General features: G+C 40.3%; 1 protein-coding gene across 16 annotated transcripts in view; it reads right to left on the reverse strand.

Moving 5' to 3' along the window:
• The window catches only part of GRIP1 (glutamate receptor interacting protein 1), a 596,626-nt gene that overhangs the window by 56,672 nt on the left and 520,821 nt on the right, over nt 1-19,133 (reverse strand). For 14 of the 16 annotated variants that reach the window (XR_009555739.1, XM_060245026.1, XM_060245030.1 and 11 more), the window contains exons 9-10: nt 16,395-16,564; nt 2,901-3,056 (exon numbers count right to left, since the gene is read on the reverse strand). Coding sequence is in view for 15 of the 16 variants with exons in the window: in XM_060245026.1 (XP_060101009.1) it covers nt 2,901-3,056; nt 16,395-16,564 (326 nt within the window). In the remaining variant the exon portion in view is untranslated. The remainder of the gene's footprint in view (nt 1-2,900; nt 3,057-16,394; nt 16,565-19,133) is intronic. The other 2 variants (XM_060245031.1, XM_060245020.1) reach the window with 1 other exon arrangement.

Consider the following 19,133-nt stretch of genomic DNA (forward strand, 5'->3'; position numbering starts at 1 on the left):
TATAATTACATGGCTTGGAACCTGCTTATAATACTCACATGTATGACAAGAAGGCATTTCACTTGAGAAGATCTAAATGAGTACAAAGTGTAAAAAGAAATTCTGCACATATGCAAAATGTGCTATTTAAATCCACTTATGTTCAAATCATAGACATTACTTGCAGCTGATACAGAGCTAAGCAAATACCCCAAACAGTGCTCTTTAAAGCTCTTGATAATATAGGCATACTCAGTAGGCTTCCCAATCCCCAGGTCCCAGCGGGGGATCCCCTGGTTTTACAGGCTTCCCCCCTCCCCCAGCCAGCTGGCCGGCGGGGGAAGCTCCACCCCCATAGCCATTATGCACCTCCAGGAACAATTCCCTTAGGGAATTATGGGGAATTGATCCGCGGGTGTCAGGGGCTCTGGGGGGGCTGTTTTTTGAGGTAGAGGCGCCAAATTTTCAGTATAGCATCTAGTGCCTCTCCCCAAAATACCTCCCAAGTTTCAAAAAGATTGGACCAGGGGGTCCAATTCTATAAGCCCCAAAAGAAGGTGCCCCTATCCTTCATTATTTTCTATGGAAGGAAGGCATTCTAAAAGGTGTGCTGTCCCTTTAAATGTGATGGCCAGAACTCCCTTGGAGTTCAATTATGCTTGTCACACCCTTGCTCCTGGCTCTGCCCCCAGTGTCTCCTGGCTCCACCCCCAAAGTCTCCTGGCTCCACCCCCAAAGTCCCCAGATATTTCTTGAATTGGACTTGGCAACCCTAATGCTCAGGGAAGCTTTTGAGCCTCAGGGGGGAAAATACAGCTCTGAGCTTGCATGACTCAAGTCCCAGAAAGTTTCTCAACCTAACATCAAACAGTTTTTGCAAAGACTTCAAATGTTAATTATCCCCCTTACCTCTGTTTTCTTGGTATTTGAACCTTATGGTGAGCTCTAAAAAATACTCCCCAAATCAATGTGAAATACATTTGCTCTTTTGGAAGATCTTTTTTAGTTCTTTGTAGTCTGAAAGTATGCCCATGCTCAGACAAAATAGTGACCTAAACGATAGAACATTCTGAGCATTTTAGGGCTGCCAGTTCCAGGTTGGGAAATACCTGGAGATTTTGGAGGTGGACCTGATGAACGTGGGCTTTTGGGAGAAAAGGGACTTCAATGAGGTATAATGCTATAGAGTCCACTTTTCAGTCTCCTGAAGATCAGTTGTAATAGTAGCGGATAGATCTCCAGCTACCACCTGCAGGCTGGCAGAAGTAACAAAAAATCCATGAAAAAATTACTAATACAATTCAAATCTCTTACACAATTTACAATCAATTCATATAGTATTGAATAAATAGCATATGTGAGTCAAGTAAGCCATATTCAGTTACAAATATTTCACAAATTGCTGCAAGCTTCAGGAAGAATTTTTAACAATGACAAAGTGCTAGTGCACATTTTTGTTAAAAAAAAGTCCTCTGGACATATTCAAAGTAGTGAGCAGACATCCCAAGAAGCCCTCTATGTGGATAGCCAGGGTATTCTGCACGCTTCAATGAGACAACATTTTCATCGAGGAGGGGTAAGTTGGACAGTCCACCAGACATTCAATAATTATTTTAAACAGTGTATTCAGCACAGTGTCTTTTCAATGAAGAAAATCTCCACTACTTTGGATGTGTCCAGAGGACTTTTCAAAAAGAATTTTGCACTAGCACTTTGTCATTGTTAAAAATTCTTCCTAAAGATGGCAGCAATTTGTGAAATATTAACTGAATGTGGCTTATTTGGCTCACATATACTATTTATTCAATACCAAATGAATTGATTATTTTGTTTTAATGTTTTAACTGCTTAAATTATTTAATTGTTTTACACTTGAAATTGTTTATTTTTAAGTTTGATTAATTGTTGGAAGCCACCCTGAGCCATCCGTGGGAAGGGCGGGATATAAATCCCAAATAAATAAATAAAAAATAAATTATAAATTGTATAAGAGATATGAATTATATTAGTAATTTTTTCACAGATTTTTTTTGTTACTTCTGCTTCTCTGTCCGTTATTCTCTCTACCACTCTACCACCTGCAGGCTGGCAACTCTACAATGTGTGCAGAATCTCAGTTAACATTGTGACCCAATTCAGAGTTCTTGGTAAAAAAAACCCTAAGTTTCCTAATGGTACTTGTAACTGACAATCCAATTTAACTTAAAATGGATGGAATTAGCCATTCTATTCTACAGTAGAGCAGCTTAGAAATATAAATATTGCACGGGTGGGGTTTGGGAGAGATTAAAAAAAAAATCTGTACTTTTGTTCCTGTGAGTTTGGGACTGATTTCGCACTCACCTTATGCTGCTGTCACGTTCGTCTTCTCAGCGCAGCATCCTTCAAATTTCCCACTATCTGTGCTGGGGCTGCAGCAAACATCGTGATTTTCGCATGGCAGACAGAAAATGGGTTTTAGTGGTTTTTGTTTGCTGCGCGAAAACCGTGATGTTTGCTTCAGCCCTTACGCAGATAGTGGGAAATCTGAAGGATGCCACGCTGAGAAGACGAACGTGACAGCAGCATAAGGTGAGTGTGAAATCGGTCTCCGTTTTAGATACTAATAACACACTAAAAAGTCCACATGTTTGAAGTAAGGTTTGCACACAGAGAAAGTATAAATGAATAACAGAAGGCAGAAACATAATTGCTGCTGGATATGGCAAATATGCAGCTTATGGCTGAACGCTCCTCTCGCATGTGTAAAAAATGCATATAAACAATTACCTTCTCCTAACTCCAAACAAATCTAAACTGTGATGTACTGTCATATAGTTTCAAAGGTTCCCTTCACATGCCCTGTAGTGTCATATAGTTTCAAAGGTTCCCTTCACAAGCCCTTTGAATATACACTTCAAACAGCTAACACAGTTACCTACATGAGCTTTTGAAGTCCTTCTTTTTCATTCTCCTTCTCATCATTGTTCCCCGTGGGCTAGTAGAGTAAAGACTGCGAGGTAAGGTCCCCATGTTCAAGGAACTTAGGCTGTATGCACTCATGGAGGCAGGAGAGAAGGATGAAGACACCAGGGCTGCTGAAAGAACGGAGGCATTTAGCAAGAGGCACATTACAGTTGCATGCCATTCACTCACTAATAAAATGTAAGACAATACATATAGCAGAAAATAATGGTTTATGTAGGTTCTGTAGCAAAATCACAAATTGTATAAAGCTTTGGCAAATACAGTCAGAACTTCAGTGTCATATGATCCACAAAAAGGACGCATTTTTGCTAGATGAGCCATAGATACCAACATAAATGTCTGTGAAATTTTTAAGCAGCTAGCATTCTCATGATGAATACAAGTGACTTTGACAGTAGTTTAAACAAACAGCTGTGAGAACATGTTTAGAAATACTGAATCTAGCAATGCATTTTTTTAAAAAATGTGATTTCTGACATAAGCTGCTAATAAGATACTAAACTGGATGACACAGTGTTATGTTTGGGAAATTGGATCTTTTATAGTTTTTAAAATTCTCCCTATCTAAACTCAATGACTTCAGTGGTTCAATGCGTATAATCCCATTGATAATACCCACAAAAAAACTGATTACTGACAAAAAAATTGCAAAGACATGCAGTGTTAAAGCTGCAAAGTGTCACACCCATTGCTACCTTAGCACACATAACTTAGGTTGTGATCAGACAGGCTTCTTGGCTCACCATAACCACTCCAACCCGGATCTAATGTGTGCAATCACACATGCACATCTGTCTCCCAGGGCCCACCCTTCCTTACCTTACCTGGGAACAGATTAAATTCCTGGTGACAAATTGTTGTAGCACTTCCATGGTGCATTTCCAGCCTACTCAGTAGCCAGGGCACGCCATGTGCCGCACATGTGGACATGCCGTACATGTACTACACCCTGCATATGTGTGGCCTGTGGCTACCATGGGCACTATCTGATTGCCAAGGTGCATCTCTTTCAGGATTGGCTTTTTTAAAGCCGTGAGACCACCATGGAAAATTTCCAGTCTGATCACACCCTTAGATTACTTAATCTGCAAAGCAGGGGAAAGAAACTGAAAAAAAGAAAAGATTAATTTTGTAATAACAAAATGCAATGCATTATTTGGACAGAGAGGGAAGAAAGGCTCCATGGGATAGCCTGATCTTGTCATCTCTCAGAAACAAAGCAGGGTTGGTACTTGGAAGGGGAATCACCAAGGCAGACTCTGCAGAGGGCAGCAATGGTAAACCACCCCTATTTCTCACTTACCTTGAAAGCCCCTTGCCGGAATCACCACACACTCACACACAAACATTTGAACAGCGACCATCTCATACAGTCACAAAAGGACTAGCAGCATATTTGGATATCAAATTAAACTTTAAACAATGAAATATTTTAACTTTGTAATAGTGTTTTAGCATCATATTATTGCTTTCTAATTCCAAAAATAGACTTTTATGCAAGATAAACTACATCTCTACACATTCTGAGTTAGCAAAGCTTTGCCTCAAAAAGTATTTTGTACTCATTCCAAAAGAGACAATATTTCATAATGAGGTTTTTAGTGGTTTTCCAAATTTCAGATTTTTTTTTGCAAGATTTTTTAAAAACATATTTGAGGGAAATGTTCTCTATTTTCTCCCCATTCCTCCCCGATCCTTTAAATCACTAAGTAAAATTACACATATTAAAGAAGAGAATGCTTCAGTGTCAGATATAACCTCACATGGTTGCAGCAAAAAAGGAGACATTTATAAAACCGTAAGATATAAAAGCTTGAAATGGGGAAAGTATGAAGGGAAGAGGAGAAAATGATGTAATAATAATAATAATAATAATAATTCTGGAGGAAGAAGCATGGAACATTACGAAGGTGTTTTTGAGGAGGTGTTTCCTGGCATTTCAAAGCTGGTGTTCTGCAATGGTTAGGATGGTTGGTATTATAATAGCGGCAGGAGAGGACTCTGCTGTGGCTGTTGGCATAAGAATTCCAGGTATGTAAGTTGCCTGTTGCTCCTTTGAACCTTTACTGCCCACATGAACAGATCACAGAAAATTAAAGAACAGGACCAGAGAAGAGGGAAAAATAAATGGAATGCATTAAAATTAAAAATAATGAAAATGAAAGCAGTTAAAAAGAAGAAAAATACCTCTTGGTTCCTTCTTGGTGGTGAGTAAATATCAAAAGTCACAACAAGCTTTTACAGACATGGAACTAATACATTTGACACCATTTTAGAAAATCGTCAGTGCTCAATCAGTTTTTAATCTGCCTTTGTTCTTAACTGCTATAATTAAATATACACAAAAAGGCACTTTTAAATCAACATTATCAGGATGCATGATATACTATTAGTGCTGGAAATTCTGAAAACATCCACCCCATTGGAAAGTATTTGAGTAATTTTTTTAAAAACAAAACAAAGGAACATATATCATATTTTGCATGGTAATTCATGGGAGTGTACATGCCACTCATTTCAATTTACTGCTCTGACATTTTAATTTTGCCAGTATCCATCACTGGCATTATATTATCCTGGACAATGAACTACATCTCTCAAGCAACAGCTCAAAAATCCCATTTATAGAACTTTATTAATAAATACAAAGCAGAAACCAAAGTCATTATTTATCATTCTGAAGTATGATTCTCAAACTATTTTAGTCATTACAGGTAAGGTAACTGATTCTTGCTTATAGTTAGAATTGTGTCAGGTGCACTTTAAATTAGTCATTGGGGGGGGGGGGGACCACCAAAAAAATAGAAGAGAGCTTTTCCATGTATTTTTTTAAAGGAGAAAATTATAAATGACTTTCTTATACCATTTAAAGTTTCTAGACTATATACATTCAAACTTGCAATGTAGCATTTCTGCTCTAAACAAGATGAAGATGAAGACGTGGGGATTTGAATTACCAAATGATAAAGGAATGGACAGTGAGCTCTTGGAACATTCTATCACTCTTATTGTACAATGCCAGCTGTTCTTGGGATGTTGTAAAGCTTTTGAGATAAAGCTGCAAATGTTTCTATAGAATCAAATAAAGGGAATATTTTTGCAGTAACTAGAACTGGTCCCCATTGATGAGCAAGTTATCATGACAGGCAGGGGGATAAACAAGAAATCTTTGTTTTTTTGTAATGAAGGTAGAACACTATTTTCAAGAATCGGAGTCTAAACATTTAGCTTCAGTTTTGTAACCTAGAAGCCCTGCTACTCACTAAGTACATTTTATTTAAATTACTTATAAAATAAATATCAAGCAGAATAATTATGAGAATAGAAAATGCTGTCTGATATGATTATAAACTGCTGATTTCTTTGTAATAATGTGTCTTTGGCTATTTCCCTTAGCCCAGGAATTCAAATGAAGCTGTTTTATCATCTGGAAATCTACCTAGATGATATAATTCCTTTTTATATAAAATGAATAAATGATATTTAGATTGAAAGAATAATTGAATATGGCCAGGTGGGGTTTATAATACAAAGTTTGCTGTGAGCTAGGTTTAATTAAAAAGCTCAGTACAACAGGAAATTATCTGAAGATTTTCAGTTTCTTTTCCAGCAAAATACACAGTTGTTTAAAAAAAAATCTTGAGGGGGAAACTTTTCTACAAAGAGCTTTCCTTACATTTTAGGGTAGAAGAATTGCAGTTGTGTCAATGGCATGATGTCATTTCTAAGAGCATACCTGGAAGTGGCATCATAATATCAATATGATGTTCTAGTGTTTGCTAGAAGCTATATTTCTGGTGGATGCTTAGGGTTGCCAGGTCTGACTCAGGAAATATATGGGAACTTTGGGGATTGAGCTAGGAGCAAGGTTGTGGCAAGCATGATTGAATGCTTGAAGGGAGTTCTGGACATCACATTTAAAGAGAATGCTCCTTTAAAATTACTTCCCTTCATTGGAAATAACTGAGGAGGGGGACACCTTTTGGGGCTCATAGAATTGGACCCCCTGGTACAATATTTTTGAAATGGTGGGGTGGGGGTGTTGAAGAGAGCCACCAGCAGCTATGCTGCAAATTTGGTGCTCTACCTCAAAAAACAACCCCCTCCCCAGAGCCCCAGATACTCATGGATCAATTCTCCATTATACTCTATGGGGACCAGTCTACATAGGGTATAATGGAGTGCCCAGTAGACATTCAACCAGCCCCCCTCCACTTTCTGATAATTCTGAAGGGGTGGAAGGGCCTCCAAACCAGGGGATCCCCTGCCCCCAACAGAGGATTGGCAAGCCTACTGGATGCTAGAGCATCATGTTGATGGCAAAACACCACTTTCGGGGTTTGCCATGGAATTTTTGCCATGGGTGGGGCAGCGTGTGGAATGTTCTGAACTGCTCTGAATGTCTCTGATGTGAGTGAATGTGCTGTGGTCCACAGTCAGCCCCCTCTGTGTCAGAGGGCTGGATGCGTGGGGGCAGGGTGGTGTGTGACGTGCTCCCTTGCCTGGGGCTGACCAGCACCAGTGCTGAACCCATACTAAAGGGATGGGCATGGGTTAATAAGTTGCAGTTCAGCTGGAAACAAACCCTCGTTTAACCTGATTTGCTGCCTGTCATCTGTGTGTGTGAGTTTGTGTGTGTTTATGTGGCATACACACACACACATATACACACACAGTATGCCAATGCTCAATATTTACTGTATATATTTCAAAATTTTCTTCCTTCTTCATGTTTTAACTAGATTTATTGTTTGTTTTCTATAAATATCCAAGTCCATGATGTATTTAACCAGAGACATTTCATCTGTATAAGCAAGATGTGCCTGAAGTGAAGGCACATACTATTCTGGCCTGTGGAAAAATAAAGAGGGTTGTAGAGGCAGCCACACCAAGCAGAGCTTTTTTTGAGCAGGAACACACAGAAACGCAGTTCCAGCTGGCCTGGCATCAGGCGTCTGTGCCCTAATATGCAAATGAGTTCCTGCTGGGTTTTTTCTACAAAAAAAGCCCTGGCACCAACTGTAGTCCATGGCAGCTTTCAAAATCCAAGCATTATTTTTTCTCAGTCCTGCACTAATTAATGTACAATATCTTAATAGGCATAAAATATACCATGGTAAGTAGCTTCATCCTCATGGACACCAATAAAGTGTACCCTTTTCCCCATCCACCATAGTGGTAACATTGGGCTATACCTTTAACAGTGCATCATACAACCAAATAACAGGTTTCACTAAAAGTTCTTCAAACACTTCCTCTTAAAAAAGAACACTCTGACTATGATCACACACAATAAATAATGCACTTTCAATCCACTTTCCAACTTGATTTTGCCAGTTCACACAGTAAAATCCAGCTGGAAAATGCATTGAAAATGGTTTGAAAGTGCATTATTTAGTGTGTGTGATTGCAGCCTAATAATAACTACACTGAATTTATACACTGTATTTCAAGTCATCCTTACAGCAGCTCTGTAAGACTGTGTAGTATCATCCCAGGACAGCAGCTGGGACAGGACTGATTCACCACCCATGTGGACACTTGGGGCACCAATCCAGCAGGGGTTATCAACATGAGAGAAGATGGTAGGTGTGGTTTATGCCTGCCATCACCTCTTGCACTGGTGCCCCTGCCACCTGAGGTCCATAGTAGTTTGCAAGTAGAAGCAATTTCTCTGCTGCCCATTTTGGATCATGCTGGGATAGTAGCAACCCTCTTGAGAACAAGTGGGCACCTTTGTTCATGCCACTAACACCCAGTATTCTATCCAAAGCAAGTGGCAGTGAGAATAATTTCCTCAGAGGGCTTTCCTCTGGGAGCAGCACAGGAGGAAAGAGATGGCTCACCATCTTGAGCTGGAGTGTTTATGTGCATGATAAAAAGCAGCTAAAAAGGAAATGTGAATAATACCTTTTCCCTGTCTGACTGTGCAGTACTTCTGCTTGAATTTAGAGTTTCCTAATGGGGCTTCTAGCTCTGCATAAAACAATGACATGGCAATCTCAACAATTTGCTTTTAAAAGGGTATGGCTCAGTGGCAGAGCATCTGTTTGGCATGCAGAGGGTTCCAGGTTCAATTCCAAACATTTCTAGTTAAAAGGACTGGGTAGCAGGTGATCTGAAAGACCTCTACCTGAGACCCTGGAAAGCTGCTGTCAGTCTGAGTAGACAATTTGAAGGATCAGGGTTCTAATTCCGTATCATTCCTATTCATATATCCATGTGTTCACATAAATCCCCTTTGCATATGCAAAACAATCCCAAACTGCTCCTCAAACTTCTTGCACAGGAATGATGTTCCAGGTATCATACTAGGCTGCCAGGCAGTACACCCAGGTCTTCAATTTAGCAGGAGCCCACAGGAGTGCAGCTCCTGAACCTTTCTGAGAGTTCTCCCTCCTCCTCCCCACCTACCTACCTTATCCATTGAACAGTAGGTACAGCTGCATAACAATCCCTGGATGAGCTTCACCACCTATTTTTCTACAAAATGACCTGAGAACACCCATCTCCTCAGCTCTTTCTGCCCACCTTCTGCTTGTGGCTATCAAAGTCAAGTGGACCCAAGATGGGTTGGAAGTGACGTCTGAAGTACTGGCCACCTCCACTCCAGAAGGAAAGGAAGTATCATATAGAGGTCTCCTCCCATAGTGCTGCCAAGAGGCCAAGACTAAGCCAAGTGTAAGTGGAACCTAGCAGTAATGAAACAATTTATCTATCGATCTGCCTGCCTGTATTGTCCTTTTCCACAAAACAGCCAGATTACAGGATAAGAACAGTACAGACATCATAAGACAACAAAAAATCAATACAACAAAACTAGGATTACAGAATTAGAGAATGATGCAAACAACAATTATGCAAGGCATGAAAATAGACTGAGGTGGGTAGCCCAATTGGTCTGAAGTAACAGAACAAAGTTTGAGTACCGTGGCACCTTTAAGACAAAGTTTAATTCTGGAAATAAACTTATGTGTGCATGCATACTTCATCAGCTACATTGATACAGTTTTCTTCAAGCCTTACATATGGGAGGTAGTTAACTAAAAGGGTTACTTAGAGATAAGAAGATATTGGATTTGGAGTTGTACGCATGCGCTGAAGAAAACCGACAGCTGGCCCGTTCTCTCCTCAGCGTAATTTGCTAAAAGCTCAAATAAATTGAGATAAGTCCGTCCTCAAGGCTAATAGTAAGAGGAAATTGCTGTAGGAGTTTTTGGTGACTGAAAGAAGTCTTATCTAAGCGTTCCAAGGGTAAGAAAACAACTATTTCTTACCTTTCTAAGGAGGCAACGCCCTGAGCGAATACAAGCTCTCATTAGGCCTAGTAAAGTGTGAGGAATGGCGAAGACACTTAGGGAGTTATCTGAGCAACTGTCTGCTTTTCAAAATATAGTAACAGCCTCACTGGGGCAGCTATCGGAAGAAATCAAAACAGTAAACGAAGCTGTTTCGAGTATTGCTGAAGAACTCAGAGATACAACTCAGACGGCCAAGGAACTTGCAAGTAAAAATAAACAAAAAATAAATCAGTTATCTAGCCAGCTGGCAATGATTTCAGACAGGAACAGGAGAGCCAACCTCATTTTTTCAGGAATTACTGAAGAAATAAATAATACGCTTTTAGAGGGAACGCTGAGAGAATGGATTGAAAAAAAAGGAGTTAAGGTTCAGCCTCAAGAAATAGAAAGAGCCCAAAGACTACAGAGGAGAAGAGACGGAGGGGCTCCAAGAGATGTTATTATTAAATTTACAAGAGAGAAGCTACAGCAAGAAGTTTATAAAACTTTGAAAAAGAAGAAGGATTTGTCCTTCGGAGGCAATAAGGTCTGGGTGAGAGAAGACTTCTGCCAAGAGACTATTAAGCAGAAAAACCTAATGAGACCTTATGGGGAAAAGCTATATGACAACAAAGTAAAATTTTCATGGGGGTACCCATCTACAATAATAATATTTAAAGATGGGAAGACGATGATAGCTAGAAACCCCAAGGAGGCAGAAGAACTTTTGAGAAGATTGGGACTTGCCACAGACGACTTGGGTGTACACAGAGAAGAGGAAACCATGGAGACACCTGACGATCCAGGAGAAGGAACATCAAGCAAGCTCGATAAAAGGCGAAGGACGGCTTCTCTTGAGGATATCTCATAAAGGGAAGTATTCAAGAGTTTAATGAGCTATCTGGAATGATATGTAGGGAGAGAATTAGGGATGCATACACTCTGGAAGGTGGGAGACGGGATGATGCTTTCGTCCACAATTCTGTCTCAACCACAGGGTGGGGGGGAAGGGAAGGCATTTCCTAATATATATGAATAAACACCCACAGCCAGGGAGACCAATGAGTAAAAAAAATAAAGAAAATGGATAGGTCATTAAGAATACTTTCACTGAATGCAAATGGGTTAACATCAAATCTTAAGTGATACAGGTTAACTAAATTAGCTAGAGAACAAAAGATAGATTTGAAGTGTCTACAAGAGACACATTAAAAAAAAAGATAGAACACCGTTAATAAAAGATCCGTATTGGCAGGTCTTAGCAGAAGCTAGAGGGACTTCCAAGGCCGGGGGTGTGTGTGGCAACCTTGATCCATAAGAAATTAACAGTAGAGGATACTTAAGCATTAACGGATAAGGAAGGTAGATACCTATTAGTCAAGTTTAAATGGAAGGTAAACAGGTTACCCTAGTGAATATTTATGCACCAAACAAAAAAACAAAAGCATTTTCTAATTAAGGTCTTCAAGAATATTCAACAATTCTCAGAGGGTGAATTAATAGTTGCAGAGGACTTTAACATGGACATAACAAAGAATAAAAATATTAAGTTGGGAGAATGGGGACTGAAAGAAGCACATGAGTTTACAAGTTCTAGACCTAGACCAACACACATATCTAGTAGGCATAAAACGGCATCATGCATAGATTATATAATCCCGGAAAAGAATAATAATATGTCTATAAAAAAATTATAACCTGCCCAATCTGGATATCTGACCATGCTCCTTTAAGTATTGAGTTGGAGTTAAATTTACCAATCACAAATAGACCCTGGAGATATAATAATTTAATAATGGCAAAAGAAGAGGATATGAAAACACAGATAAATCTATATTTTAAAGAAAACAGAGGAACGGTTCCCACTAATATATTATGGGATGCTGCCAAAGTAGTAATAAGGGAGCATTGTATAAAGAGCGAAAAGAGGATGAAAAGAGAATGGTACGAAAAAAGACAAGCCAAATTTCAGGAATTGGAGAAGTTACAAAAGGAACAAACGATTAAATATTGCCCTGCAAAACAGAACAAAATAAAAGAGATCCAAAAACAGTTGGAGGCACTAGACATAGCTACAATATGGAAAATGGAAACAATGGTAAGGAATGATTTTCAGAGGAATAGTATTAATACAGCAAAAAGATTAAAAAAGCAAAACAGAAGGTTAGAAGTATAAAAATTAACAAAAACTCAACCCAAAACCCTAAGGAAATTATTAAGGCCTTTGAGAATTTTTATAAAAATTTGTATAAGGAAAAACCCATAAATGTGTTCCAGGAGTCAATTAGTCTTTCTTTGGAGAAAGAGAGGATTGAAGCATTAGAAGGCGATATTTCAGTCCAGGAAATAAAGGATGTAATAAAAGGTTTTTAAAAAGGCAAATCACCAGGGCTAGATGGCTTTACAGGTGAATTCTATAAAGAAATGATTGAAATTATTGCACCTGAAATGCAAGCAGTTTTCAATGAAGTGTTGGGAGGAAAGAATTTTCCAGATACGTGGAGGGAATCAGAAATAATATTAATATATTTAATAATATAAATTCTAAAACCTCAAAAGGACCCGGAAGAGGTAGGTTCATATAGACCAATAAGTCTATTAAACCAAGACTATAAGATTTTTGCAAAAATATAGGCTAATAGACTTCAGAAGGTCATTTCAACAATAAAGGGGACCAATATGGGTTTATTAAGGGTAGAAACATCACACACCCCATTAGAAATATACTCAATGTCCTATATCATGGTCAGAAGGAAAAAATAGGGTTACTAAAACTGGACATTTATAAAGCTTTTGATACTCTATCTCATGAATTTTTATGGCAAATATTGAGGAAAATTGGGATAGGGAAAAGGTTCTTACAGGCATTTCAGGAGATCTATAAAGGAGGAATTGCGAAAGTAAGAGTAAATAATAACCATACACAAGCATTTCCTATACAAGGAGAAGTAAGACAGGGTTGTCCTTTATCTCCTCTCTTATTTATAATAGCAATGGAACAACTGGAAGGGCTACAATTTCCTGTACTGTACAGCCAACCAGTTAAGATAATTTTCCTATGCCCCGCTTGTAGTGGTGGAATGTCCTGCCCCTTGAGGCTCTCCTAGTATCTGCTTTACAGTCCTTTGTGTGATGACCAGGCCCAAACATTTTTTAAACTCAGGCTTTTAACTCAGGAATCGACCTTTTAAAGCTGTTTAGTCTGCTTCTAGCCTGAGGAATGTTTCATAAATATTATTTTAAGATTTTGGATGTTGTTTTGTTTTGATTTTATGTCCCTGGATTGTGTCCATGATTTATTATGGATTTTTTTTATTATAATTATATATGTTTTTATGCTTTTGTTGCATTATTTTTACTCTGAGCCATCTTGAGAAAGTCTCTAGAGGCAAAACATATTTGCTAAACAAATAAATAGATCCTTGGCATTTCTTTATTGAATGTGTACAACTGGATACTAATGCATGACAGAATTAGAAACTAGGCTTGAGTCCAGTGGCACCTTTAAGACCAACAAAGTCTATTCAAGGTATGAGCTTTTGTGGCACACACACACTTCCTCAGATACACTGATATGGAAGGTTCAAACATATAAGCAGAGGCTGATGAGCAAATTAGCATGCAACATGATGACGGAGTGAGGAACACTAGGAGAAGTAGGGGTCCCAACCCTCCCGCCCTGGCGGGGGACCCCAGGATTTCCACCCTCTTCCCCCGCTCCCCCAAAAAACGGAAGCGGGGGGAGGGGGGAAATGGTGATCCGCTGCCGCCCCCTCCCCGCCCAGTGAAGCCGTAGGCGGCGGGCCTGCCGGCGCCCAGCAGCAGGAGGAGGCGGCGGAAGAGGAGGAGCTGTCGGCCGAGGGCCTCGCTGGCGGCGTTGGCGCAGCAGAGGGGCAGCAGGAGCGCGGCGAGGAGATCGGGCGTGCCGGAGCAGCGGAGGCGGCGGAGCCAGGCACGGCCCAGAGCAGTGAGGGAGCTCTTGAAGGGGTGCAGCACAGCCCTGCCAGCACCAGCGCGGCAGCGCCGGAGGCCGAGGAGCAGGCCCCGAGCCCCCGGCCCCGCTCTCCATGCCCGTGCCACCGCCCTGCTTCACCCAGGCCTCCAGCCTCAGGCGGCCGCCGAGGGGCGGGGAGGACGAGCGGGAGGAGGAGGGAGGGACAGCTGCTAGTGCGGCTGCGGCGCGGGAACCTGCGGCTGCGGCGCTTGTCACAGCCTTGATATTGGCTCCACCGCTAACATCTCCTGGCTCCACCCCCAAAGTCCCCAGCTATTTCTTCAATTGGACTTGGCAACCCTAAGGAGAAGTGATCATTTTATATATTCAAAGCTCCTTCTTGGCTTAATGACATAACCAGTTTTTAATGCTACATCTTCTTTTATATAATGAAAAGAAGCCATGCAAAAAAAAAAAAGTGACCTTGGTCTTTACTGAGTAACAAAACCCTAGAACAGTGTTTCCCATTTGCAGGGTCGTGACCCAATACCGGGCCATGGAAGCCTCAATACCGGGTCACCAGGGGTGACCTGACAGCCCCCTCCCCTCTCTATTTATCTTCGGTGCTGCATGCTGCTCTGCGCTTCAGCCCCTGCCCCACAGAGAGCACTACAGACAATGCGCGCTGGCCAGAAGGCCTCCCTCATCCCTCTCTGATGTTCAGAAACATCAGAGAAGGCGGGGAAAGCTCCGGGCCAGTGCACAGTGTCTGTAGCACTCCCTGATCCTCCTCCATCTGGAGGAGGATCAGGGAGTGATACTGAGACTGAGACTGCACACTGGCCAGAAGCCCACCCCCGTCCTTCTCTGATGTTCAGAAACATCAGAGAAGGATGGGGAAAGCTCCTGGCCAGTGCGCAGTCTCTGTATTGCTCCCTGTGCATCCTCTGCCTGGACCATGGGGAAGGAACTGGGCCACGGAGGAGAAAAGTTTGGGAAACCCTGCCCTAGAAGAAAAATGAGACTGCATTTGTATCACTGTATGTGACATTTCTCCCATTTTGCTACTCAGTCTGTGGAAGGAATTTTTCTGTTCCTTTCAAGATTGATTAGCTATCTCAATCACATGTGATTTTCTTAGCTCTTAAGTTTTATTTTAATTAAGGTCTAAATATGCACATTATCATTTCCTTTTGCATTGAAATATGCCATTAATTCTTAAAATCTGCCATGGATAACCTATCGCTATGTCTGAATCTGATAAAGAGAATACAATGTTTTGCTTGAGTAAATTACTCTAGCCTCTTTAAATAAATGAAGCAAGGCTCATCCTATCTTTTAAGTGAAAATGAATAGATGTACCCTGGTTTGATAATTAGATTTTTTAACAATGATGCTGAATTACTCTGTTTGTGCGCTGAAGAGTTTGCCATAAGTTTGGTATCTCTAGCCAACTTGGGGCCATTCCACACCTTTCCAAACAAAACAAACCAATAAACCATTTTGGAAATTGAAAAAAACACAAACCAAACTGAACCACTGAATCAGGCAACCCAACAAACCACAAAATGAAACAAACCAACATTTCCCTGTTCTGTGCCCATCCCTATTCCATATTCTTGTATGTTACATAACAACACTGATTTCTCTTAACAAAGAGTTCTTTTTATATATGAAAGTAAATTAGTAGATTGATAGATGAAAGTGAACAGGAATGTCATTGAGACAAATTCCTCTTGTTTAAATGCATCTTTGAAGCCTAAGATAAAACAAAATTACTGACAATACATTTTAGAATTACTCCTCAAAAGATAGATCCCTTTATCTTAAATACTTTTCAGCAAATTCCACTCATTCTAAATCACAAGAATGCGAAAAAAAAGTCCTACTGAATTCAATGGATCATTGTTTTGAATAATTATCAGGTTTGGGCACCAGAACATTATAAGTATATAGAATTGCAGCCTTGACTGATAAAAGTAAATTGTTCAAAATCATAATGTATAGATCCTACCAGTTTTCCTAATGGCACAGGTTTCACTGAAGCCCTGTTCCATGTGGCCCCTTGTATCACAGGTCCCATAATTCCCGATATACCATTTTTACAAAGTCCTCCTCCCTCTTGTGCCAGTGAAAATCTAGTGGGGACCAACCCAATCCCATTGGTCTTCTAGGTTTCTTCTACAGTAGAAAATAGAAGGAAAAAGTTATCTGTGGACTAGGAGTCTTCCTACCATGTTCTGGTCCTTTTAGAGCCAGCCGCGTCTGATGATGAGGAAGGATTTCAAGTTTGACATTGTCGGAAGTATTAGCCAAGAACTGTGTTGCTTCTGCTAATGTACAGTACTCCATGCTGGTGCCATCAATGGAAAGAATATGATCTCCTATATGTAATGCACCACATCTATGGGGGAAAAAAGGGGGGGGAGACACTATTTGTGAGATCTAGTTCACAAAACCTTCTGAAAATCCCTGGTCCAAAGGAAGCCAAGTTAAAAACAACAAGGAAGCAGGCCTTTTCAATAATGGTACCCCAATAGTGGAACCAGCTGCCAGAGGAGGTGCGGGCCCTATGGGATCTTAATCAGTTCCGTAGGATCTGTAAAACCGCCCTCTTCCAACCGCCCTCTTCCAACTTGGCAATAATATCAAGCCATCTTTATATATGCACTGAAATTGTAACACCATTAAGTTATACTGGATTTTAGATTATTTATTTAACTTAAATTAATTTAATTTATGAATTGTATTTTAGTTGTTATTATTCTGATTTTATTGTTATATCATGGCTTGTACCATGTTTTGTAAGCCGCCCTGAGCCTGCCTCGGCAGGGAGGGCGGGGTATAAATTAATTTATTATTATTATTATTATTATTATTATTATTATTATTATTATTATTATTATTATTATTAATGAATGTTTTCCCCTGAAACTAACCAAAACAGAACCCCAAAACTAATATATTTCATGTTGTTGTGGTAGGCTTGCCAGTCCCCAGGCCCAGGTAGGGGATCCCACGGTTTTGCAGGCTCCTCCCTATCAGCAGCCAGCTGGCTGGCAGGGGAAACCCTGTCCCAACAGCCACAATGTGCCTTGAGATCTCTGGCAGGTCCAGAAGTTTGCAATTGCTTCTGTTTTGGAAGGTATGTGTGTGCCTTTAAAATTCAGTGAGACTGAAGCTGCGAGGGGGGGGCAAGCAGGAAGAGCTATGTGTGTGTGAGAAAGAGGAAGTCAGAGAGCCCAATTTCTCTGTTCATTTTGCATTCCTTTCATAAGCTGTGTAGTAAAAGGGATAGTAAAGAGTTAACTAGAATCTGCATATGGGATAGAGAAAAACTCCATGCCCTAGACCTCTCTCCATAAATTGGTTGAAATACAGCAGATTGTTACATTCAGCAACTCTGGTGAGTAAAGCGATCTATATCATTGCTCCAGGGAGATCACAAAAGTGTGGGCATGCAAACTGTTTATTTTGGCTGCTTTGTGAGTTTGTGTGTGAGGAGAAGGAAATTAAGACTGTATTCAGGGGGACTGCACTGCTGTATTTTTATTTATTTATTTTTAGGGAATGGGAAAATTTCTCCTAGCTCCACACCCAGCTCCACTCTCCAGATATTTCCTGAATTGAACCTGGCAACCTTATATTGTGGTGTGGTGACCTAAACAACTGAACTAGATAGGATACTTGGGAGTTCCCTTAAAAAAAAAATAGGCACATGGGACCCCAGTTCAGATCAGGACAGGGATGTAAGGAAAGTATGGCATATTATGACTTTCTCATTCCATTTTCCAACCCAAAAATGGTCCTGCTGAGCTTCTCTTTTCCCATGGGAGCATGGATAATGAGAGAGACAACCTCTTCCACAATACTAGAGCTCAGCAGCACACAGTGAAGTTGGGTGGTGATATTCAGGATGGATAAAAGGAAGTAATTATTTAATTGTTAAAATAATTAATTATTTAATTCTTAAAGTAATTCTTAAAATGTGAAATGCACTGCCAGAGGCCACAAACATATATGGTTTTGGATGAACAAATTCATGGAGGATAGGTCCATTAGTGGCTATACTAGCCATGGTGACTAAAGGGAATCTCAATGTTCAGAGGCAGAAAGCCTCTTAATAGGAGGCAGCATGAGGACAGGAATGTAAGCAAAGTATGGCCTTCACCTTGGTCTCTGTTTTTGGACCTCCAAAGTATGAGGTTGGCTGCTGTGTGAGACAGGATGCTGGACTAGATGGACCATTAGTCTGATCCAGCAGGGGTCTCTTTGTATGTTCCTTGTTTCTTAAACATTTATTTATTTGTTGTTGAAGGCTTTCAAGGACAGAGTTAATTAGTTGTTATAGATTTTCCAGGTTGTATGGCCATGGTCTTGGCATAGTAGTATCTGACATTTTGTCAGCAGCTGTTACCAGCATCCTCAGAGGTATAACACAGAAAGATAGAGTTCTCTCTGTCAGTGTGAGAGGAAAGAAAAAGAAATGGTAAGAATTTATATCTATTCAGGAAGGTGGAGTAGGGCTGAGTCATTATCTTGTAGGAATTTCCCAGGCTGTGACATGTTAATGGAGGAGCTTTTCTGAGGAGATTCTTTTGTATATGGAGCTTTCCTGAGGAGGTTCTTTGCATAGGAAATGGCTGTTGGAACACAGCCTAACTCAAACAGTACACAGTATCTTATTCCAAGATACTGTAATGCTGGACAACACATCCAAATACCATGTCAGATTACACAGGGAAGCCACTGAAGTCCACAAACTTAAACACAATTTCAACAGGAAAGAAGAGAGTTTAAAAATGAACAGTGCATGGTTTCCAGGAAAGCTCCTCCATTAACATGTCACTGCCTGGAAAATTCCTACAAGATAATGACTCAGACCTACCCCGCCTTCCTGATTAGATATAAATTCCTACCATTTCTTTTTCTTTCCTCTCACTTTGACACAAAGAGAACTCTATCTTTCTGTG

This window comes from Heteronotia binoei, chromosome 8 (assembly GCF_032191835.1).
Source record: "Heteronotia binoei isolate CCM8104 ecotype False Entrance Well chromosome 8, APGP_CSIRO_Hbin_v1, whole genome shotgun sequence".
NCBI classification, from domain to species: domain Eukaryota; kingdom Metazoa; phylum Chordata; class Lepidosauria; order Squamata; family Gekkonidae; genus Heteronotia; species Heteronotia binoei.